This window comes from Nakaseomyces bracarensis (genome assembly GCF_045282275.1).
Source record: "Nakaseomyces bracarensis strain CBM3 chromosome Unknown Scaff3_0, whole genome shotgun sequence".
Classification (NCBI taxonomy): domain Eukaryota; kingdom Fungi; phylum Ascomycota; class Saccharomycetes; order Saccharomycetales; family Saccharomycetaceae; genus Nakaseomyces; species Nakaseomyces bracarensis.
In genome coordinates, this window is record NW_027263962.1 from 30101 (window position 1) to 54990 (window position 24890).

Consider the following 24890-nt stretch of genomic DNA (forward strand, 5'->3'; position numbering starts at 1 on the left):
GGTCGAATGAGTGACTCTCCTGGCCCTTACGTCCATAAAAATTCCAGTAAACCCTTCAACAACCTAAAATTACAAGAACATGTATGGAAAAAACATAAGCTAGACTTGGTAAATCCTACAGAAAAAGAAAATGCAAGATGAAATAATTCTTCCATGAGAAAGTGGTCGTATTCGAGGGAATGCAAACGTTGAGCCCGGAACGAAAAATTATCACCGCTATTGGTGGAAACGGACGGGGTTAAATTTTTCGCGACCTCCTCCGGGAATTAAAAAAAAGAAAAACAAATTCCGGGGGAAACCCAATCGTTAGATTTAAAGTCACAACGGCTCTATATCTTCTTCATTCGGAAAGTTGGTCAATTTTCTGTAGTAGTACTGTAAGTTCTTCATTGTATAATTTCCTACGTACTCTTGACAGCCCCTTGGATATGGACCTTACTAATTCGGAATAAGGACGGCACTCGTTCCACATATTTTCTAAATTCTTTTTTTTTTTCGTTGTTTTAATTTCAGTGTTCTTTTCCTTATTATAGCGTTGCCTTTCCTTTTTATGACAAGGGTTTGTTTGGAATTTTCTCATGTTCATAATGGTCTTATTCTCTGGGAAATGCGCCTAATTGCTGTTGTTTGCTTGAGAAATGCTCTTTTTATGTAGATAGCTGCGTTTCAACTTGATAATACATATGAATTACTACTAGATTCTTTAAAATATACAGCTACAACAATACTATTGCAGAAGCACAAATTTCCGTGTGAAACAGTAAAGAAAAGCGCGTTTTATGCTAAAAATAGTTTTCATTAAGAACGATTAAAATAATAACGTTACAATTATATTCCTTTAAATAAATGGCCGTAGCTAGTCTACTCTGGATTTACTGTGTTGAATATGAGAAACATCTCTCAAATGAACAAATTCGATCTATAGCTATCCCACGTATCTTTACATCTAAAACAGTGTTTTAATTTAGTATTATTTATTTCTTTTACGGAGAAGAAAAAACAATAAATAATAGTGATACTGTAATGTAAATATTATGACCTATCTAATAAGGTTTTGCTGTGTAAATTTTTAGTTGTGTTGTTTTTTCTGGGTTTTTATTAATCTACTCTCTTTTTTTGGTAAATCCATATATGTTTTGGTAAATTTAAAATTTATTGTATATTTTTCTCAATTCAAGCTCCCCTCAAAGTTTAATGGGCATGATGTCACCCAATACCTTTTCTTCTTTCTTACTGAAACCATCATTTTGCTTTTGGCGTTTGTGGGTTTTCTAAGCAACCACCTTCAATATGTTTCATTCTCTTTTATTTACCACGTCACTCTATAATTCTAGAATATTGCTTTCAGATAATTACAGCAAACATAACAAAAAATTATACTAGATCCTTTAGTATAACTAATATTATCGATTTGCAAAACGGGCTACTGTTCCTCATAATCATTGATTATTTATTTAGCATTTTATTATTAATAAACCTGAAAATTATTAAATTGATTTTGGAAATCCCGCCTTCATGAAAGAAGCGGTGCAAAATTGATTGATTAGTTGTTGTGTATCACAAAACCACTGAGCCACTAATAATGTTGATTATTACGAGAAAAGTAGGTAATCTTGTTTCTTTTACTGATGAGGTTCCATATGTGACTGTTATTCGCAAGTAAAAATTTTACCATAAAATCAGCAAACAGAACTTACGATGTTGTTAAAAACATTCTTATTTCTGTTTCGAAGCTCTCTTAAAAGTTAAATCAACATGATGTCACCATTTAACTTTTCTTGTTTCTATGTATTGGACCATCATAACAAATATTCGGTGTCTTATAATAACTACTAATACAATTGTTGTTATTATTACTTGTAGTGTAATAGTAGTAGTAACAGTAGTGATATTACATCTATTTGCCTCGAATTTGTTAGTCTTCTATTCGAATGTCAACATATTCGTTGTTATCTTTTTTTTTGTCAAAGTTCATGGAACAAAATGTAAAGCATAACTCTTAACTATTTACTAACATTTAGTTTCAAAATGCTTTTCTAAAAAATAGAGGATGAGGTGTACATATTAATTTAAATTAAACATTAAAACATTGAGAAAACCTAATTTTAAAAAATGTAAAATTGATAAGTACGAACAGTTTTTAGTATACGCACTTGTAAAAAGAATTCAGGTTATCGGAATCTAGCCATAGTGCTGGTATGAAATTAACAAGGGAATAATTATATTCAAATTATTAAGGCTCGCATCTTATGAGGTTGAAATTTACATTATTAATTTGCAGAACGTGGTAATACACCATATCTGTCAAGAATAGACACGATCTATATCTTATAATTTGTAAGAGAGTATCTTTTCCTCTAGGAATTTTCTCCCAAATATATAATTTTAATAAATTCGAAAATTGTTAATAAAATAATAAGTGCTGCAAATTAGATGATAAATCAACCTGGGAGTTATATTGTATTCTAGTTAGCACAGTATAATATAGATACTGTAATGTAAGTGTGAAAGATATACTTATCTTAAGAAAGCTCTAAACACCAACCAGTATTATCACTTGAGTTCCAGAATCTTGGAGTTCATAATTAAACTGCTGTACCGAGCGACTATAGTTGGTAAAAAGAACTTAACATTTGTGTAATTAACATTAACTTGTTATTAGTTTTAAACCACTTTGACACTTGTTACATTTGTACTATTCTATTGTTTATATTATCTACTTTTTAGAACAAAAAAATGCAAATAAAAATAAATAAAATAATAATAAACATGGCATGAATTCATGCATGTTTTTTTTTTATCACTAATGAAGAAACAAAAATACATGTCATATTAAAAACTTTACTATATTTTATATGGATTTAGTAGGTTAAATTTGCCTCTTTGCAATTCTTTTACTTTTACTTAAGATATGATAGAATGATAAGTTAGAACGTTTTGAATTACATTAAATGATTATAAATGACAATTAATTCCCTAAATCAAAACCGCTATAGAAATAGTAGTATGGTTGAAATTAGTTTATATCTGATTACCCATTTTCTAAATAGTGGACCTAGGATAGATAATACTTATTACAGTTTTACATTTATCCGAAAATTGGCGCGCTTATAACGTATATGAACTTAATGTTGCAGAAAACGCCAAAGATAGACTAAATATAATAAGTTGTTATTTAGTAGCCTTGATGCAGCTGATTAATAACATTACTTAACATAATGGTGCGTGATGAGTTTATCATAGGTAGCTTATGCTTCCTTGCATGTTAGCTTCTCATTCTTATAAATTTCAATTAGTTTATTAAAATAAGCACAGCTACATACTTATTCGTATGCAATCGTTTTCTGTTTATTTTTTATTTCAAAAATTTTAACCGTGTTATTTACCGAATAAGGACAAATGTATAAGCATTCAGTTAGTTGTGAAGGTTTGTTGAAATGTAAGGCATTATATAGAATAGTAATGGCTTGTATTTCTTGTAGAATGCTTCCTTAATTAAATACTAAACATATTATAATCAAAACAAAAGTAAATGAACCGACCTTGAAGGATTGATAGTTAGGTACCAGTGTGGTCCTTCTTCAGCAAAAACTACATTAACTGTAGTTAATTATTCTGTATAGGTGATCTATCATATTTCAAATGCATAGCTTTGTATGCTTCTAGTAATGATCTCGACTAGATTGATATACATTAATTCAGAATGATAGATAACTATACCAAATAAAAAAATTTTCAGTGAGAGAATAACTTCCAGTTCAAATAGTGCATGTTCGTATATAGTTATATTATTTGTATTTAATATTTTGGTCTCTACAAGGGTGATTGAAAACTGTTTAAGGATATACCTGAAAGATGCGTCACCAATAATAATGTAAATAGGACAGATTCTAAATATATCTTTACTTTATTTGGAAACACGGAGTTTCATTTTACCAAACATCTATAAGTTAAGGATAGCATTCAAAATATAGAAATTCTGGGTAAATAATGATATCTTTTACAAGAATAAGTGAGAGATTGTATATGTTCTAACGTGATATTGGAATTGATGGATACAGTATTAGATGTGGAATATAAAAAACTCTTTTTTTATACTATTCCTAGAACAGTAATACAAACTAGTAATTCAGGAATCTAGGTCATTCTACAGAGCGAAGAAGTGGCAGTATGTTAATCAAGATAATCGGCGCTGCTAAGACGGGCAAATGCATATCCTAGATTAAAAAACTGATATCTGAGCAAAAAAGTCAGTAGTTATTAATTCACATTAAAGCTATAAGCAATAATTCGTCGGAAATCAACAAATGTTAAGCTTGAATTGAGATTGAGACATAACAACTCAAAAAATAACAACATGGAGAGGATTACTATTTAAATTAATTGAATATTTAATGAAAGTAAAGGTCAATAATCAGCGATACACTGCTACAAATATCCTAGCTATATGATACAACTTTGAGAAATAGTTTAAAATAACAATATAACTATTATTAAAAAATAATCCCACATTGGGGGAGGCTAAAAATATAAATAACCGATGGTTTTCATACCCTCATTCTTATTGCATAAAGGGTCGATTATGTCTTCCATGGAGTTTGTTTATTTTGATTCCATTGAGGTGTTCACCTTTTTTTTACAGTCGATAACTTCATATTATTTACTTCCATCAAATGCACACAAAAAATACGAGGGCAGAGAAAAAAATATTTGACATTGAAAGCTTATCCTTTTAAGTTATATCGCATATTATTTCGTCTTCAGAGTTTATATCATATAATGGTATTAGTTTTAAGCAGAAGTGGCAAAATCTAAAAATTCTAAATGAATAGACGCTATGTCCTTGGATAGCTATAACTATACTAATAGGCTTTCCGATGATTTAAAATGGTTTGCTTCTTCTGCTGAGCCAAGTACTTTTAATCACACTATTATCAAGTTTAATCCAATTATCATTGCATTTTCAACTAGAGTTTGGCTTTGATGGTAAATGGCAAGTTGTCCAATAGGGAATGTAGGTTTCGTAGTAGGTTTGATTAGAATAATTCTAGAAGGTGTCAAGTTTTGTATTGAATGTTGTCACATTTTCGAAGCCAAACTATATGTCTATGATATCATTTGATAACTTTAATTGGTATCTATGGTATGAAAATAAAATAAGCTTTCGCTATGGTATTTTTCTCTCATGAAATTGAAAATAACGGTTGTACCTTAAGCAGTATACTTGAGAGTTACCTCATAGGATTAAAAATTGATGTAGCATATAATACCATAACAATTATCATAAATATTATCATTTGTATCCGCCTCCTGAATAAGCATGTGTAAGATGCTATTTCTACCTTTGTGGTTTCTTGTGGAGGTTGACCATAAAAAACCATAAAAACTTTCTTCCAATTTATAATCAATGATTGAGCATGCTTGATAATATTTACTATCATGAGCAAATTTGTATAGCAATAGTAATCTGAAATGTATATCATATTATCTGCCTTTATCCCGTTTTATGCAACCCTAATAACAACATAATAAACTATTGAGAAGTAGGGTAGTTAAGTCACTTTTATAATGTTGACAGTTGGTGAACTCAAACAGCTTAGTTTTCTGATTCGAAATCGAAATCTAATTACCAGTTTCTTCATTAACATCAGCAACACTGTTTTTCTTACACTCTAAACAGGGAGGATCATATCATGATAGATTCTGTCAGATCAGTCATGTGTGTATGATATCTATTTTATCCTTACCAGGATATCTAATGTATGAATTTAATGTATCCATATTCTCAAATCCCATCGACAATATCTTTGATTTTGGAGTAACTTTTTTAAAGAACTACCAAGTGAGTTCTGTACAAATAATCTTGATGTAAATGACAGAAATATTAAAGCCATAAAAAAAAAACTTTAGAAACTTGTGTTTTACTGAAATTCTGATATTGTTATATCAATGAATAATTATGTCAGTTGTCCTACCAAATGAATATCATTACCACCTGATATATCTCATTTTGAATTAGTGAGTTTTTCCCCCATATAAGTAGAATAGGCAGAAAGAAAGCTAGAAAGTTAACAGTTACATACCAATGAACTACTATAGTTAGCTACATTCCCATCTAATATTTACAACCGAAGTAGCAAAATGAGATCGTTTTCGATAATTCAAGTCATAAAAAGAGAAATTGAATTCATTTAGGTCGGTATTCTAATCGTTGATACCAGTTACTCATGTAATCAACAAGAGAAAACTTCCAAAGTCTGAGGTGTTTATATTGCTGCACTAAATAACATCATTACAGTTTATTGATATATATAGAGCATTCTTAATTGCTCGTTGAATGATGCGGCTATTCACCTAAATCTACACTACCTAGAAGATAACAGTTCATGTGCAGTCAATCATTTTTGGTTCATAATACTACACGTGAACCTATCAAAAATACTACTACTATTAAATATAATAATATTTATCTGTACAATACACCTAAAACTATTGCATAGTTACTATTTGCTCGTTGTATGATGTGGCTATTCACCTACATTCCCTAGATAACACTTAATGTGCAGTCATCATTTTAGTTCATAATATTTATACATGAACCTATCAAAATACTACTATTAAATATCGTACTTGTCAGTACATTAACCCTAAAAATTATACATGAGTTACATTCATATTTTGTATCTGCGCAGAGGATAAAGATGGATAGCCAAGTTAACCATTATATGAATTATTCTTTCCTTTTCACCGTTTAGTACTCGACGAAATTATCAATGATTTTAGGACACTTGAAACCCATTCAGAATATGGGCCTGAATTTAACTCTATCAAGTGCAATGGTATCTAGAGTTTCTGTTCACATAAATTATAAGAGAAGCTCATTCTGAGTTATTTTAGGAAAGAAATGCATCTATGAAAATAAAATGTCGAAACATATTTCATAGTATACCTAGAAACATTCACAAATGCAACCTGTATTACCCTAAGACCACCATCCTGCGATATTGAGAAAAGAATTATAATAAGGAAACAACTTACTTAGTGTCTAGGTTGGCTCATGGCATCACTCCCTAAGATGAGTAATGGCCTTGCATGTTGTAATCAATAATAGAAAGCAAAAACTCTAGCGAGACCCATACGATAACTTGTTTGAAGCAGATCAAGACTTCTCAGTTATGTCAAACATAACCTTCAATTTATCCGACGACTTAAGCAGCTTTCTTTAAGTCTTTTTAATATTTGCAGTTAGATAGATAGTATTCCTAACACAGCTATCTTGAAAGCATGAATAAATACCTGATTGTCCTAATGTACTTGCTGGTTACTAACTTTACTAGGATCTTTGTTGAATTATCAGCTACAGCAGACTCGTTAACTTCCTCATCGATAGCAAAGGTCTGGAATGATATCTTTCAAAGAGCCAACGGGCAGCTTAGCTGAGATTCATCGTCAATAACAAACTTTTGAGGAACGTATAATATAATGATCATGGAAGCTTAGTGTAATTAGTTATATCTCTGTAAAAATATTAAACTTTGGTTTATAATTCGTGTTTTATTTTCTTTATGTATGTTAGACAGCCTAATGTCTTTTGATGAAGTTATAAGTTTCTTTTGATGACATAGAATTTTAACAATTCGAAGATTTCGAATTTGTTATTATCCATGCAATACAAGAAAACTATCACATTGTTTACTTGATAATTGTGGGAGCTTATGTTGCCTATCTTTGAATATTCGTTTTAAAGTATCAACAGTGAAATATCAGGTTGTTTGTATTCCCGTTGTTGGTAACCCTGGTTTTAAATATATATCCAATATAGTGAATTAGCAACTTTGTATGAATCAATATACAACTCTAAACATAACAAAAGTGCATCTTCTTTAAGAATATTAAGTGAGATAAATTGGAATACCTTTATTGTAATTCATCAGCAAATAAATAACTAATAGAATTGCTAAGAAAAATAGGAAACCATGTTGATTTTAATCTGAAAAACATTCAAGACTAATATCTACTGTAAAGACATGGGACATAGCTATTATTCCTGCCATGTATTATCTAGCAGGGTGTTCAAAACAGAAGAAGTTGCAACAGTGTCTTAGAACGGCACTCCCTTTCTTGAGGAATAATAATGGACCAGTATCTTTTATTAACAGTTAAATTCCGACCAGCAAACGGAGTTGTTATTTTAGATCGGTTTTTGATCAGCTAGACACTCTACCAACATGGGTTTTCAAAACCCTTAGTCACGGTAAATACAGTTTTCGATTATTTTACTGCAATGGTAATACATTATCATTGGGAGGTTGTGTTATTGTTTTAGAATAGACAACTGGACTCAAATCTAAGCTTTTATTTTCACTAGGTGTACTGCTAGATGCAATCATACCATTTGCTAGAAACAAAAATTCTAGCCTGGTGAGATATATAAACTCTGAATGCTAACAATGAATGTTTGACGTTGAAATGGTCTGTAGATTGCATTCAGCCTTTTCTGTAATCACAAAAGGAGTTGTTGTGATTCCGAAAACGTTAACTGGATATGAACTAGTGTTATTGATAGTATTTGATGTGAAGGTGTCTGTCGCAGAAAAGGCGTTAGTCCAGTGTTGGTACGAGTCTTATTATATGGATGTAACGGCGCTATGGAAGCATCAGGAATCCTTATGTAAATGGTTTCTGATATCATCTTGGATCGATAATCACGCTCGTGGTAGTGTGTGTATTTTGTTGGAAGTCTTGACATGAAGTTGCGGTAGGGAGGTTCCAAACCATAAATATAAATATCAGACTTAATATTGCTTTATCTGGGCAGCGAAGTTGTATTTAGTTTACTGCAAGACAGTTTTGTTAAATACAACTTTAATTGATAGTGTAATATCAATGTTATTATTAGCCGGGAACTATCCATAGATGCCTAAGAAAGATACCATTGTTACTGATTTCGTATGAGTTAACTATGGCAATCAAGAACGAGCCCACAATGGTAATAATAGCACGGTTATCTATAAAACAAGAACCGCCTAATTTGATAATCACATTTACTAATGAAAACTTTAGTCTATGGTAGTGTTCTTAAACCATTAAAAGTTATGAACATTATACAAATATACTCTCAGAACTCTCCAGTTCGAAGAATATGACCACAACTATGAATATATTTACGAATACAGCTTTATGAGAATTCTACTGGCATCTCCAAGCAGTAATAATACTAAAATTTCACTAGTTGTTACAGGAAACTGATGCAAACTGGATAAATCAGCATATAAACTGCAAAACTGTAGAGAACTCAGATATTCAACCAGTGCCCATGCACATACGTTTTGGGATCAAACTTTGAATATCCTTTTTAACACGTATTTCCAATAAGTTATCAGAGTTTAAAGGCATAAAATTTTCTAGCCATTTAGTATCTCCCTTAGTTTGATTCTAGTATTTGTTTTTTTCCTGCCAGATAAAATAAATTATTAAAAAATGGTAAACAAAGAATAACAAGATTATCCTTTTTGCTAAAAGTTTTTGCAATAAAGCTAATCGGCTTAATTATGATGTTTTTATTAAAGGTGCTAACTGTGACTTCGTGTATTATTGTTATTACATGACTCGGGTAGCAATCTAGAATTTTCATGAAATAATAATACACTTTAGGCTACACTAATTAAATTCATCAAGATAATTATAATTTTACTACCAAATGATATCTACGTTTTAGTTTAGTACACGTATTAATTGGTATACAAATGAAGGTACTGCTATGTCTAATAAATTTCCCTTTCTTACTATGAACCAATAAATTCATATTGATATGTGTACTCTAGAAAATAAGTTCCCATAATCATTTCTGCTCTCCTTTTATTGTCATTTACAGACTCTGGCTCTATATTACGCCAGTGAACAGCATACTCTCAGAGTTATAAGCCGGTGAAAGCAATAGTAATTAAAATTAATTTTTCATGGGAAGAATAATTCTTTTTGATTTTCAATTAAAAAAATAATTTAAACCTCCAATAATTTAATGAGTATTATACTCAGTTCTAGATTTAGCTACACTATGAAAGGAAATATACGATAAGAATTATACAATTGATTAATTTTAATATGGCTCTTGAGTTCTGGATTAATTCATTGTAAATTAATTTAAAAAAAATAATGGGTAAAATTGTCTAGTGTTCTTAAAATTATCTGTATATGAAAAGAAAATGAAGAAAGAAAGATCAATATCTTCTCCTACATCTTTTCACACTAATTTAAATTCACCTAGTATAATATTAATGGAACGGCAAAATTTTTTGTTTCTATATTAATTGTATATGGTCAGCGATATAGATCATCGTAAGAAAAATACACAGTTGCTTGAACTGGTCTCAAACAGATAATAACGATTTGCAGAATCAATGTTTTTCTTTTAACTTTAATGCTTTACGCGATACTCTTAAATTTCCTCTGTAGGGTACTTCTTACGTATTTTTTGCTATACAATATGTTATAATGAGTTAATGGTTCTATATTAGTTGTTTTTATTCAATGCTTGTTGCATATTTCCTAAAATACTAGCCGAAATAATATTAGTCACTATAGTATCCTAGCAGGAATTGAAGTACTAACAGGGTCCTCCTTTTCTAAGGCCTATTCATTTTGTACGAAACACATCGGCTCTCTCCGTTAAACCGTGAGTGACATTTGAGGGAAGAAAAAGAAATGGTAATTGGGATTTACCTAATGGTTGTAATTGTTCAGAGTGTATATTTCAGCTGGGGATGGCTTGTTGGGCACTGTATTTTATCTCCAGTTCTCACTAAAATATTCAGACAGCCAAATTCAAAAGTAGTTAACGCGCAAAAGATATTAAATAACCAGCGATTAAAATAATAGGAATTCTATTTTAGTAAAGAATCTGTAGCAAAACTATACTCATGGATAAAAGAAAAGGTTAACCGGATTTATTTTTTTACCTCATTAACTTTGCTTTGAATTTTCTTATTAACTAAGGAACTGAAATTACTCTAATAACTATATCACCCGTGCATGACCTTTCGGATTCTAAAGTTTTTCTCACCTTTGTCGATTCTACGGCATAAAACAAATTTTGTCATTTCGTTTAGATTATATTACCTGAAAGTCTCTAGTTTTCTTTATGTAGAATAGACGTATCATACAGAACATAAAATCCCTTAAGAATATGTTGTATGTGTTACTGAAAGTAATAAATTGCAATACTAGCTCCTCTTTAAGGAAAAAAAAAGCAATTCTATATATTACTAGATTTTATAAATTGCAATTGAAATTGTTATCGAAAAAAGCAATTCTTGTTATATATTATGTATTCTTTTACTGTAACAATAACTCCTCCTACCGAGCCCTATATTTCTGCAGTCCAACATTACCTATGTTCCAAAAGTCGCGAACACTTGTATGAATGCAAAAATATTCTGGTGAATCAATTACAAGAATTCTAATTTATGTAAATTTGGCTATTCATTTTCTAGCTGTTTAATGTTGTTTCTTTTTATTTCACCCTATAAAGAATATCTATCTATCTTTATCCACTCTAGAAAATTTATTAAATGCTTGTTTGTAATAAATCAAACTACTTTGCTTGCTATAATTACATAATTATTAATAATAAATTTATTAAATGTCATCTTTCTAATATAATATAATTAAAGTAATAACTGGAGGATCAAGGGAGAAGTCATCAGGACAACGTGTTCTGATGGTTTCTGCACTTATTTCTGCCAGATATACATGTTGTTGTTGTAAATTGATTCTTAATTAAGTTATGACGGTATATGCGATCAATAAAATCCTACCTAGGTGCTAATTAATCTAGAGATGTTCGAGAACCCCATTCAGTTACTATTACGGACATTGCGAGATTTCTATTTTTCTTCCGTCTTCCTGCGTTTTCCCCCCTCCTTCTTGCTTTTTCTCGCTCCTGCTTGACGGTACCAACGAAGGAAAAAGGAAACAGACAATCGGCGTAGTAGCCACCGCTCTTTTCACAATTCCGTTGCGCGCTGCAAAGTCATGTGACGTATGAACTCCTCGAGACCTACGTTAGTGATACTAGAAATAGATTAGAATAACTATATTAAACTACTTTTTTTTGTATTTAAGGTATTGTAGAACCATCTAGAGTTCTATTTTCTGACTAATATGAACAGATAACATTTTCTTTTATATGTAGAGGCTTGTTCCGCACCCCTTGCTTCATCTTTGCCTTATTACCTTTCGATAATGGCGTGACAGAAGAAACAAAAGAAAACACTAAGTAAAGACGGAAATAGAAACCAGTTTAACAGCAGTTTTTCCTTAGGGAATGATTTTACATATAAGTTATTTTTTGTAGGGTCTTAGAATTGTGTAGTTGGATGAAATAACTTTATTCTTCTGCTGGGGAAAGCTAAATCGCTTAATTCAGTAATTCACCGAAAATATCAGAATTTTATAAATAATCTTATATCGATTTGGGTCTAATATAATATAAGAATGGTCAAGCAGGAATATAACACGCCAAAACTTACACTCTCATTCTAAATAGTCGATTGGTTGGAGAACTCTCTGTGTTTATCAATCCATATTTCCTTGTGAATTTACTTTCCACTATAGTATCAAAAATCCTTTGCTTCTAAAATTCTATTCTTAATAGTTCTGTATTGGAAGAGACTACTCAATGGTTTCATATGTTGAATAGTATATTGTATTCGCTATGTAAGGTAATGTGTAGTTTCTATAATGATTGATTTACATTCATTTTCCACTTATAGTGAGATGTTTTAGTAACTATCCTTTTAGTCATATCCTCTATTAAGATTATGCTATTGTATTTTCTTGATTAGGTACATTTAGAATCGATTGAAACAGACTCCTATAGATTATGAAAACTCCTATTTGCTTTTATAGCTAAAATACAGACATTTTGGTAAATATTACGAAGTCTAAGATCTTCTTGCTATTCAGATACTACGGAATGTTAGTTCATCGAAACAGTTGGTTGATGGCCTTGGAAGTCGGAAGTCGTTAAGCAGTACATATATAGCACGTTATCCATATAGATTAGTCCAGATAATGTATGGCGCTATAGAGAACAGTTTCTAAGACTTATTACTAGTCTCCTTCATCATCTGTCAGAACAAATTCCTCTTCAAAATATTGCTTAACATTAGATGGACGCCATATGAAAAAAATAATGCAAAACGAAATATTATACACTAATTCAGGAAAAAAGGTACCCATGATTAAATCTTTTTCGTTGAATTCCGGTACATATAAAGAAGGTCTTCTGAATGTATCTTTTACCGAAAAATGAAGACTTATTAGATTAGTAATCAGCATAGCACCAAGTAACAAACCTATACTCGTGTACATCGAATATTTTAATAATAATCTTCGACGATTCAAATTAGAAAAGGTCCTTAAAAATGGTAAAAATATCATTATTTTAACTATGAAACCCAATGCAAAGGCCAGATCAACAGCAACGGAAACTCTATTGCTAAATCGAACAATAACCAAATTGTAAGTTTCACAAATTAACTTCACTAGTAAACTGTATTGAATAAATCTGATTCCTTTGGTAGCCAGCTTAGTGTGAGTAATACCGTGTCTTGTTGTCAACAAAGCTAAAAAATAAAGCATACCGTTATCTCTCATGAAACGTAGTACCACACATAAGATAGAAAAATACAATGGTGAAGATTTTATGTTCTTTACCTCATATTCCATCCACTGAAAAAAGGCAACAATATTCATGAGGCATAATAGTTTGATAGTCGACCAATGAATATACAACAAACTGTCCAGCTCAGCTTTGACAAGATTCAAATAAAATCCTAAAACGATAATATCAAAGAAAAATAACAATCTTAAGGCTTGCATCATCTGAAATTCACTAACTGATAACTGACCAAAACTATTGTTGAAGTGAACAATTCCCCCCGTTCCCATTTCACCTACAACACAATACTTTCCATCTTCTTCGATGTCATACCGTGTATCCATTACCCCCAATGAAGTTTGATTAAAGGTTATGAACGTGTGTAATGTCGGTTTAGTCGAATAAAATAGACCTAAATTGTGGCGATTACACATCCTACCTAGAATAGATTTTTCACAATAGTTAAGACGAAAGCCCTGCACAAATGTTCCAAGTACCGGAAGATCTTCATAGTTAAAGATAGCAACTGCAGTATTATGTTTTGAGACTGAGGTCAAATTGACTGCTATATAGGAATCGCCTGTTTTTCTCCCAGCTTTCATGGCAGCACAAACATAAGGCAGTTTAGGCGTGTCACTTATAAGAGGCAGGTCAATCGCTGCACTATTGCTCACGTAGGACAGTAAAACTGTTAGTAATACTAACCATCGAACCTGTGACACCTGCATAACTGTAAATCTTAATAATACCCCCCTACTATATGGTCATTAGCTTATGGATGTCATAGTACAGTAACTGACTGCCATTTGTATGTATAGTCAAGTGATCAGATGCCCATCACATCTCGAAGAGTCAGATTAGCTCTTATCGGCTCCTTTTTTTTGGCGATCTACTCAGTTACCCTTATTTAGTAGAACCGGAGTTTGGATTGGCCCGAAGGCTCACGAAAGCGTAAATCAACTGTGCATAGCAACTGTGCATAGCAACAACACCATTAACTAAAATGTAGTATAGAGATACCAATCGAAGCAACAGTTTATGATGTGGTGATTTACCCATATTTCCTAATAATTCTACCGTCTGTGTCGTACTGTAATATCAAAACTGCTTTGTTTCTATACCTGGAAGTTCTCTACAGAGAGATTGCTTAAAGTTACCATATGACTAGCAGATGTATATTTGTATTTATGTTTACTGTATCTGGTTCTGTGTATTGTCAGTATTGATTATTTACATTCATAGTGAACTTATGGTGAGTATTTTAGTAGCAGTCCTTTCAATCACATTCTCTATTATGTTTGTGCTATTCTATTCATTTGATTAATGTTGCTTAAGGTAACAATACAATTGAGTAGAACTCCTACAGAATATGAAAAAAACTTCTTTTGTTTTTCTATCATATAACTACAATAAAATATAGACATTGTAAATATCACTTCTAAGATCTTCTTGCTCTTCAGATGCTACGAAATGTTAGTTCATCGAAACAGTCGGCTGGTAGCCATGGAAGCCGGAAGTCATTAAGCAGTACATATATAGCTCGCTATCCATATAGATTAGTCCAGATAATGTATGGCGCTATAGAGAACAGTTTCTAAGACTTATTACTAGTCTCCTTCATCATCTGTCAGAACAAATTCCTCTTCAAAATAATGCTTAACATTAGATGGCCTCCATATGAAAAAAATAATGCAAAACGAAATATTATCTACTAATTCAGGAAAAAAGGTACCCATGATTAAATCTTTTTCGTTGAATTCCGGTACATATAAAGAAGGTCTTCTGAATGTATCTTTTACCGAAAAATGAAGACTTATTAAATTAGTAATCAGCATAGCACCAAGTAACAAACCTATACTCGTGTACATCGAATATTTTAATAATAGTCTCCGACGATTCAAATAAGAAAAGGTCCTCAAAAATGGTAAAAATATCATTATTTTAACTATGAAACCTAATGCAAAGGCCAGAACAGCAACAGCAAAAACAGCAACGGAAACTCTATTGCTAAGTCGAAAAATAACGAAATTATAAGATTCACAAATAAACCTCGCTAATAAAATATATGTGATATATTTAATCTGTTTGGCAGCCAGCTTAGTGTGGGTAATACCGTATCTTGTTGTCAACAAAGCTAAAAAATAAAGCATACCGTTATCTCTCATGAAACGTAGTACCACACATAAGATAGAAAAATACAATGGTGAAGATTTTATATTCTTTACCTCATATTCCATCCACTGAAAAAAGGCAACAATATTCATGAGGCACAATAGTTTGATAGTCGACCAATGAATACATAAGAAACTATCCAGTTCTGCTTTGACAAGATTCAAATAAAATCCTAAAACGATAATATCAAAGAAAAATAACAATCTTAAGGCTTGCATAATCTCAAATTCCTCAACAGATAACTGACCAAAACTATTGTTGAAGTGAACAATTCCCCCCGTTCCCATGTCCCCCTCTGCAACAACACAATACTTTCCATCTTTTTCGATATCGTACCGTGTATCCATTGCCCCCGATGAAGTTTGATTAAATGTTATAAACGTGTGTAACGTCGGTCCAGTCGGATAAAATAGCCCTAAATCAGCGTGGTCACAACTCATGTCCTGTAGTTTATATTCATTACAATAATTGAGACGAAAGCCATGTACAAATTTTCCAAGTACTGGAAGGTCTTCAAAGTTAAAGATAGCAACCGCCATGGGTGATTGTTGTGAGAGTGTTCGTGCTGAGGTCAAGTTAAGTGTTATGAAAGAATCGCCAGTATTTCTCCCAGCTTTCATGGCAGCACAAACATAAGGCAGTCCAGGCGTGTCACTTATAAGAGGCAGGTCAATCGCTGCACTATTTCTCACGTAGGACAATAATATTGTTAGTAACACTAACCATCGAACCTGTGACACCTGCATAACTGTAAATCTTAATAATACCCCCCTACTATATGGTCATTAGCTTATGGCTGTCATAGTACAGTAACTGACTGCCATTTGTATGTATAGTCAAGTGATCAGATGCCCATCACATCTCGAAGAGTCAGATTAGCTCTTATCGGCTCCTTTTTTTGGCGATCTACTCAGTTACCCTTATTTGGTAGAACCGGAGTTTGGATTGGCCCGAAGGCCCACGAAAGCGTACATAACGACTAAGTTGGTGTTAATAGAGACTATCTCTAAGCAAAGCACCAGCTATTAGATATCAACAAATCCGTAATGCTATTGCTGTTCGATGTGATTCATAGTACAAAATACCATACGCTCGTAGATATCTCAATCCAAAGGAAGATGTACATCCTAACCTATATTACCATATGAATTTATATTCCGTCATATAATGGCCTTAGCTTCTTGATTTTAACTCAAACTTCTTACTCTACAATAACGTATAGGAGAACATATATCTATTTATTGCTTATTAACTTTACATTTCCGGTGTAGTCATGGGGTAGAGAAAAGGCTATACAACAACTATTGACTGTGATTATTTTCAATTTCATTATTATTAGGAAAAATTGGACGATTACATATTGAACCACCATTTGTATTATCGGATAGGAAGTGCTATCTTTTGAATACGGCCGCAACCGAAAGGGTGAAATACCCACATAATATATCAAACTTAAAAAGTGGGGATGAAAGTCAGAGTAGAGGGTAAGATTGTATGACAAGGTAAAAATTAGCTCAACCAAATATATATTGTTGCAATATTGTAAATTTACCATAGTATTGAACAGCTATATACTGGTTTATTTCGTATAAACTATTATTACCCGGCTATAAATTTTTCACTGACCTATTTCAATAGCCGGGTAAATTATTCAGAGAGCAGATTATCGTTAAAAATGAGAATGCTTTTTACCTTGACTAATTAAGTTAATGATATTATTTAATTGAACTCTGGTCGATGAAGGCAATGTTTGTTTGACAATGTATTAATTAAACTAAACTGTAACATTAATTGCAAATTGATAATTTTGCTCACAAGAACCATTTTATGACCTTGTCTAACCATAATTAATAAAGATATGATATTTAACTTTCTAACTCCTTAAAAAAATATTGTGTCAAAACATTATATAATATATACATTTGATTATAGGAGAAACAAAGTCGATAAAAACAAATGGTATTTGTTTTTGTCAACAAATAATGCAGTCCTAAAACAATTGTTGATCTTAGCAGATTCTTGTTAAGAGGAGTTCTTGGAAAGCTCTGAATGCTACCTTAGGAACTTAAAATAGTTCTCGTTTTTATTCAGCCATTGATGGTTATACATCAAATTGCTAGAATGCTAGTAGACTATGAATGCGGATTCCGTCGTGTTTATTGCTTTCAAGCTACTGAGTATTATTGTTGATGCGGTACTGCTTATGTAGGACCGAGGATGCTTATGTCCCACATTAACTAATATTGGATACCTGGATAACGGTGCTTCCTATTATGATACTATATTTACTTGATTATAGGTATTTTGGTTCTGGTAGTTTACATTATTACCATAATTCTAAAAGCAGTACTTTCCTAAGTAATTGAAATAGAATACCCAATTTAATAAATTAGATTTAAACTAAGAGGGATAAAGCCTGTGCCAGATCTCTTTGTATATAAAATGTTGAAACTTCTGTTATAAACTGCAGCGTAATAGATAGGTGTGAATTCTTGAGAGGATGAGAACACATTTCAGGATGAAGTTGTTCGGAATGTCTCGGAAACTTTTTCGAGGATAACATGAGATTGCGGTTCACAGATGAGGTTAACCCACTAGAATTAAAAAGTTTTGATATAAGATGTGGCTGAACCTAATGACTGAATAGCTCTTCTTAATGATGACTATTCACTCATTAGGGTTCAGCCAGAGTAATTATTCATAATGGATTTAAATACATTACTAGCACTATCTTCTCATGTATCGCTATTGTTTCTGCTGACATAGATATGAAGCAAAATGATATTTTAATATTTTATCATAAGTCATTAAAAAGCTATAATGATGTAGAAACATGTAACCGTTCACTAAAATAGTCGTAAATTTCATATGAAAAGTTTTTAAAATAATCGAAAAAGAAATCTATAAATTATGTAGGTCATTAAAAATGATGCAAAGAATACTAGCAAGATAACTGTTTTGGCTTCATAGAACAAAATATTGTAGTCCGAACAACATTATATGAAATAGCCAATTACTTTTTATTACTGAAGAGCTATCTGAGAAAACGAGAAAGTTACTTATTGATTGTACAATTGTTGTTCGGTGGTAACTTGAAATATTGACCATTGTTTTCGAAGACTCTAGAAAACTCTCCATTTTTGGATGTGACGTCTCGGTAGATGTTACTACCGTGCTGCTCTCGTGGCTTTCAATATTTGAGGATTTGGTGTTAATTCGGCTTGAGTGTGAATGGTAAGTATTATTTATAGGACTAGAGTCGGTAGCCATACTTGGAGGTATCGAATCATATTGTTTTGTTGGTCCTGTTTCAGTAGTTTGAATAAGTGTGGTTGTTGTACTATTCTCTATAGTGCTATAATCAGAACTCAAGGTACTTTCTAGCGTCATAGTGCTGGTCTGGGTTATATTTTCATGGGTTGTAGTAGTGTAATTTAACCCAACGGTAGTAGACAATGGGTACGAAGGATTTATTGTCGAAGTTGCTGGACTCCCTGTACTATTAGATATAGTCTCAGAACTGGTAGATATAAAACCTTGAGAAGAAGTAGCACTAGAAGACGAAGTAACTTCAGAATGTTTTGATAGCATTGAGGACTGTAAAGATTGACTAGAATGGATCATGGATGTGGTACTTCCACTAGAGTTCAAAAAGTTTGGTATATAAGGAGGGGTAGAAATTAGTGATGTAGTAATGTTTGTCATATTAGGAATAATAGAAGAGAATATTAAACTTTGAGAATAGGGTGGTTTAGTCTGTACCACCACAATCGTCTCAGGTGTCGTTATGTTGTCCGTCCCTACAGTGAAGGTGCTGATAGTACTCACCGTCTCAGTCCCAGGTACAGTACCAGGTGTGTAGCTTGTGGTCACGATCGGAGTAGGAGGTGGTCTGGTCTGTACCACCACAATCGTCTCAGGTGTCGTTATGTTGTCCGTCCCTACAGTGAAGGTGCTGATAGTACTCACCGTCTCAGTCCCAGGTACAGTACCAGGTGTGTAGCTTGTGGTCACGATCGGAGTAGGAGGTGGTCTGGTCTGTACCACCACAATCGTCTCAGGTGTCGTTATGTTGTCCGTCCCTACAGTGAAGGTGCTGATAGTACTCACCGTCTCAGTCCCAGGTACAGTACCAGGTGTGTAGCTTGTGGTCACGATCGGAGTAGGAGGTGGTCTGGTCTGTACCACCACAATCGTCTCAGGTGTCGTTATGTTGTCCGTCCCTACAGTGAAGGTGCTGATAGTACTCACCGTCTCAGTCCCAGGTACAGTACCAGGTGTGTAGCTTGTGGTCACGATCGGAGTAGGAGGTGGTCTGGTCTGTACCACCACAATCGTCTCAGGTGTCGTTATGTTGTCCGTCCCTACAGTGAAGGTGCTGATAGTACTCACCGTCTCAGTCCCAGGTACAGTACCAGGTGTGTAGCTTGTGGTCACGATCGGAGTAGGAGGTGGTCTGGTCTGTACCACCACAATCGTCTCAGGTGTCGTTATGTTGTCCGTCCCTACAGTGAAGGTGCTGATAGTACTCACCGTCTCAGTCCCAGGTACAGTACCAGGTGTGTAGCTTGTGGTCACGATCGGAGTAGGAGGTGGTCTGGTCTGTACCACCACAATCGTCTCAGGTGTCGTTATGTTGTCCGTCCCTACAGTGAAGGTGCTGATAGTACTCACCGTCTCAGTCCCAGGTACAGTACCAGGTGTGTAGCTTGTGGTCACGATCGGAGTAGGAGGTGGTCTGGTCTGTACCACCACAATCGTCTCAGGTGTCGTTATGTTGTCCGTCCCTACAGTGAAGGTGCTGATAGTACTCACCGTCTCAGTCCCAGGTACAGTACCAGGTGTGTAGCTTGTGGTCACGATCGGAGTAGGAGGTGGTCTGGTCTGTACCACCACAATCGTCTCAGGTGTCGTTATGTTGTCCGTCCCTACAGTGAAGGTGCTGATAGTACTCACCGTCTCAGTCCCAGGTACAGTACCAGGTGTGTAGCTTGTGGTCACGATCGGAGTAGGAGGTGGTCTGGTCTGTACCACCACAATCGTCTCAGGTGTCGTTATGTTGTCCGTCCCTACAGTGAAGGTGCTGATAGTACTCACCGTCTCAGTCCCAGGTACAGTACCAGGTGTGTAGCTTGTGGTCACGATCGGAGTAGGAGGTGGTCTGGTCTGTACCACCACAATCGTCTCAGGTGTCGTTATGTTGTCCGTCCCTACAGTGAAGGTGCTGATAGTACTCACCGTCTCAGTCCCAGGTACAGTACCAGGTGTGTAGCTTGTGGTCACGATCGGAGTAGGAGGTGGTCTGGTCTGTACCACCACAATCGTCTCAGGTGTCGTTATGTTGTCCGTCCCTACAGTGAAGGTGCTGATAGTACTCACCGTCTCAGTCCCAGGTACAGTACCAGGTGTGTAGCTTGTGGTCACGATCGGAGTAGGAGGTGGTCTGGTCTGTACCACCACAATCGTCTCAGGTGTCGTTATGTTGTCCGTCCCTACAGTGAAGGTGCTGATAGTACTCACCGTCTCAGTCCCAGGTACAGTACCAGGTGTGTAGCTTGTGGTCACGATCGGAGTAGGAGGTGGTCTGGTCTGTACCACCACAATCGTCTCAGGTGTCGTTATGTTGTCCGTCCCTACAGTGAAGGTGCTGATAGTACTCACCGTCTCAGTCCCAGGTACAGTACCAGGTGTGTAGCTTGTGGTCACGATCGGAGTAGGAGGTGGTCTGGTCTGTACCACCACAATCGTCTCAGGTGTCGTTATGTTGTCCGTCCCTACAGTGAAGGTGCTGATAGTACTCACCGTCTCAGTCCCAGGTACAGTACCAGGTGTGTAGCTTGTGGTCACGATCGGAGTAGGAGGTGGTCTGGTCTGTACCACCACAATCGTCTCAGGTGTCGTTATGTTGTCCGTCCCTACAGTGAAGGTGCTGATAGTACTCACCGTCTCAGTCCCAGGTACAGTACCAGGTGTGTAGCTTGTGGTCACGATCGGAGTAGGAGGTGGTCTGGTCTGTACCACCACAATCGTCTCAGGTGTCGTTATGTTGTCCGTCCCTACAGTGAAGGTGCTGATAGTACTCACCGTCTCAGTCCCAGGTACAGTACCAGGTGTGTAGCTTGTGGTCACGATCGGAGTAGGAGGTGGTCTGGTCTGTACCACCACAATCGTCTCAGGTGTCGTTATGTTGTCCGTCCCTACAGTGAAGGTGCTGATAGTACTCACCGTCTCAGTCCCAGGTACAGTACCAGGTGTGTAGCTTGTGGTCACGATCGGAGTAGGAGGTGGTCTGGTCTGTACCACCACAATCGTCTCAGGTGTCGTTATGTTGTCCGTCCCTACAGTGAAGGTGCTGATAGTACTCACCGTCTCAGTCCCAGGTACAGTACCAGGTGTGTAGCTTGTGGTCACGATCGGAGTAGGAGGTAATCTTGTCTGTACTACGTATATTGTTTCTGGTGTTGTTTTTTTATCTGTACCCACAGAATATGTGCTAATAGTTGAAATAGTTTCCGTGCCTACAATAGTACCTGGGATATAACTAGTTGAAATAATAGGATGCGTAACAGTGGTAATCTTGGTTGCGGGAACACAGCTATTGTGAATGGGATCGTAGAAGCCATCACTACATTGTGGAGATGTAGTTGTCGAAGTACAAGGTACATGTATATGATAGATAGTTGCTGTTTCAGTTTTAATTCCTGTTGCACTACAAAAAGGGACCAATTCTGTGCTATATGTTTCTGTAGTTTTTACATCCGCACATGTAGTTTCAAAGGCTATTTGATTTGGACATCCTATATTATTATCATCGATAGAGTATAGAAACCCTGTGAAATCGTTTATTTTTGTAGGATCATCGTTTATGCTAAAAGATAGTGATAAGGCAGCAATATAATCACGGTTATTCAGAAAAATTCTAATTGGGTAATATGAGTCACCATCCAAGTAAACCTTTAATTCGGTTTTAACGTGGCTTGAACCCCATAGAGCATAACCCTGATAGTTTCCAAATTTATCATAACTACTATCAAGTTTACAGCAGTCAAAAGCATTACCAGCACCAAAATTCAGATACAATAGATCGTCACCATCAATATAAAAAGTGTATGTTCCGGAAACTTTAGGTTTAAAGTACCCATACATGATCATTGTGAAATTGGTGATGGTTATAGGCGTGGGGTAATTATACGCAGCTGGTAAGTTCCCTTTTTGCACATAGCACCATGTTTTGGGTGTAAATGTAAAATCAAGTACACCTGTTACACCTTCAGACTCCCCGATTTTTCTTCTATTTTGATAACCATATCTTGGATAATTAACATCTAAATAGCTAGAATCAAAGCACGAACCAAACTGCCAATTTACCCAACATAAGTTATTTGGTGATCCTGGACATGGAGCTTTGTAAAAACGGTAGTTATACTCCCAGAGTTCCATTTTAAGCCCTGTTTGTGTAGGAGCACTGTTAGGAGCACACCCTAATGGATATGGGTTCTGTGTATCCGAATTAAGATTATCAGAACTATCATCAACGGGAGAGTTTGATGAGATTGCTGTGCATATATCTTGTGACCTTACTTGTTGTAAGAATAACAATAATAATGTATAGAAGAACAGTGGGGAATTCATTTTCATTACTATTTCTTCCGGTCTTTTATATTTACTTTAGATAGCCATGTATAAGCTTTTAATAATAAAGGGTGAAGTTATTATGGTCTTTTGGGGGCTTTAGTAGGTAAGAAAAGACTTATTGCTTTGGCATCTCAATATATAAACAAAGATCAAGATCGAAAACTATGTTGTTTTGATCTGATTTAGTGAAAATTTTTCATTCAGTGTGGGGTTGAATAAGTTTAAATGATGGTTATGATATATCCTGAATCATTCTCTGCGTGTGTTCTAAGCTAGTATCCTCAGTCAATTAAGATAACTTCTTTTTTATTTTAACTCTATAGATAGGAAAAAAGAAATTTTAGCAGTAAGGATGAGGTGGATTTGCGCCTAATTGACGCATAGCGTTTCTAGTAATAAATCATAAAAATAACCTAGAGACGGTTTCTATGATATTCCTGCGGATGTTGTCCAGAATTCTGATCTGCTAAATAATACAATTTAGTTCTCCCATGTTATGCGGTGTATCGGTGTAAGAAGAAGACATCAGCATATATACATTGAACATCTCGGCAAGGAATTTTCATTCTTTAATGCCCTCTTTTTCCAACATATTGTTTCTTTGTTATTGCTTAGATCATAGAAAAATAACCTTATTGAAAAAAAGAAATTTCACCATTAGGGATCCTTCGCAGTACTACCAAATCAAATATCTTAGTTAAGAAATAACTCTAAGATCTTTCAAGCTTAGTAGAGTTTACAGTAATGAAATTACAGTTCTCCATACGCTATTCCAACTATTAAAAGAACATTATAGAATACAAAGACCTAGTCCAAAATGTCATCACTTCAATAGCTTTTTTTCTTTTTTGAAAATTGCTTTTTTTTCACTTCTTGGAACATTCCGCAGGAAAATTTTGTCAAATCTCGCATGAAAATAAAAACGCATATTTCCGCCGTGCGGCAAATACGTTCAACGGCTGAGATGGGACGGTTCCACCGAGATGAAGCTATTACTTGACAGTATTCTCCTTAGAGCCCAGTAAGAAGTAGAAGAACTATCAAGTATTTTCCAATGCCTAGAAATTTTGACAGGGTAGCTCCTCAGTTGATGATACTAGGCCTCTCCGCACTATTGCTTGCAGCAGTGATGGGATTCCTCTATTTGAGCAGGGCATCGGATAGAACTATTATCTAATAATAATATAAAAGAAAAATAGTAACTGAAGAAGTAAAATAAAAAGCAATTAAATTCTCAATTCCAATCGTTGGTATGACACTTTCTAGAGACACTTTTATTCGATGGAATTTATCTTGCGATGATGTAAAGTGGCTTTTCGGTTCGGTATTGGAAAGCCTCTGTATTTTATTTGGGTAAACATTTTTTTTAATATTGGACTTCCCCTATTTTTAAAATGTGTATTTGAATTATATTCATGTA

General features: G+C 34.4%; 3 protein-coding genes across 3 annotated transcripts; all 3 read right to left on the bottom strand.

The window, feature by feature from the left end:
- Positions 1 to 340: 340 nt before the first annotated feature.
- RNJ42_00348 (uncharacterized protein) lies at positions 341 to 586 on the bottom strand (the record flags this gene model as incomplete). The annotated part of the gene is made up of 1 exon (XM_071050518.1): positions 341 to 586. The coding sequence occupies one exon, from the start codon at positions 584 to 586 to the stop codon at positions 341 to 343; it is 246 nt and encodes an 81-aa protein (XP_070908308.1).
- A 7917-nt stretch (positions 587 to 8503) lies between these two features.
- RNJ42_00349 (uncharacterized protein) lies at positions 8504 to 8749 on the bottom strand (the record flags this gene model as incomplete). The annotated part of the gene is made up of 1 exon (XM_071050519.1): positions 8504 to 8749. One exon carries the CDS (start codon positions 8747 to 8749, stop codon positions 8504 to 8506), a length of 246 nt encoding a protein of 81 aa, XP_070908309.1.
- Positions 8750 to 18799: 10050 nt separating this feature from the next.
- On the bottom strand, positions 18800 to 23473 carry RNJ42_00350 (uncharacterized protein; the record flags this gene model as incomplete). Its single annotated transcript, XM_071050520.1, has 1 exon — positions 18800 to 23473. One exon carries the CDS (start codon positions 23471 to 23473, stop codon positions 18800 to 18802), a length of 4674 nt encoding a protein of 1557 aa, XP_070908310.1.
- Positions 23474 to 24890: the final 1417 nt, after the last annotated feature.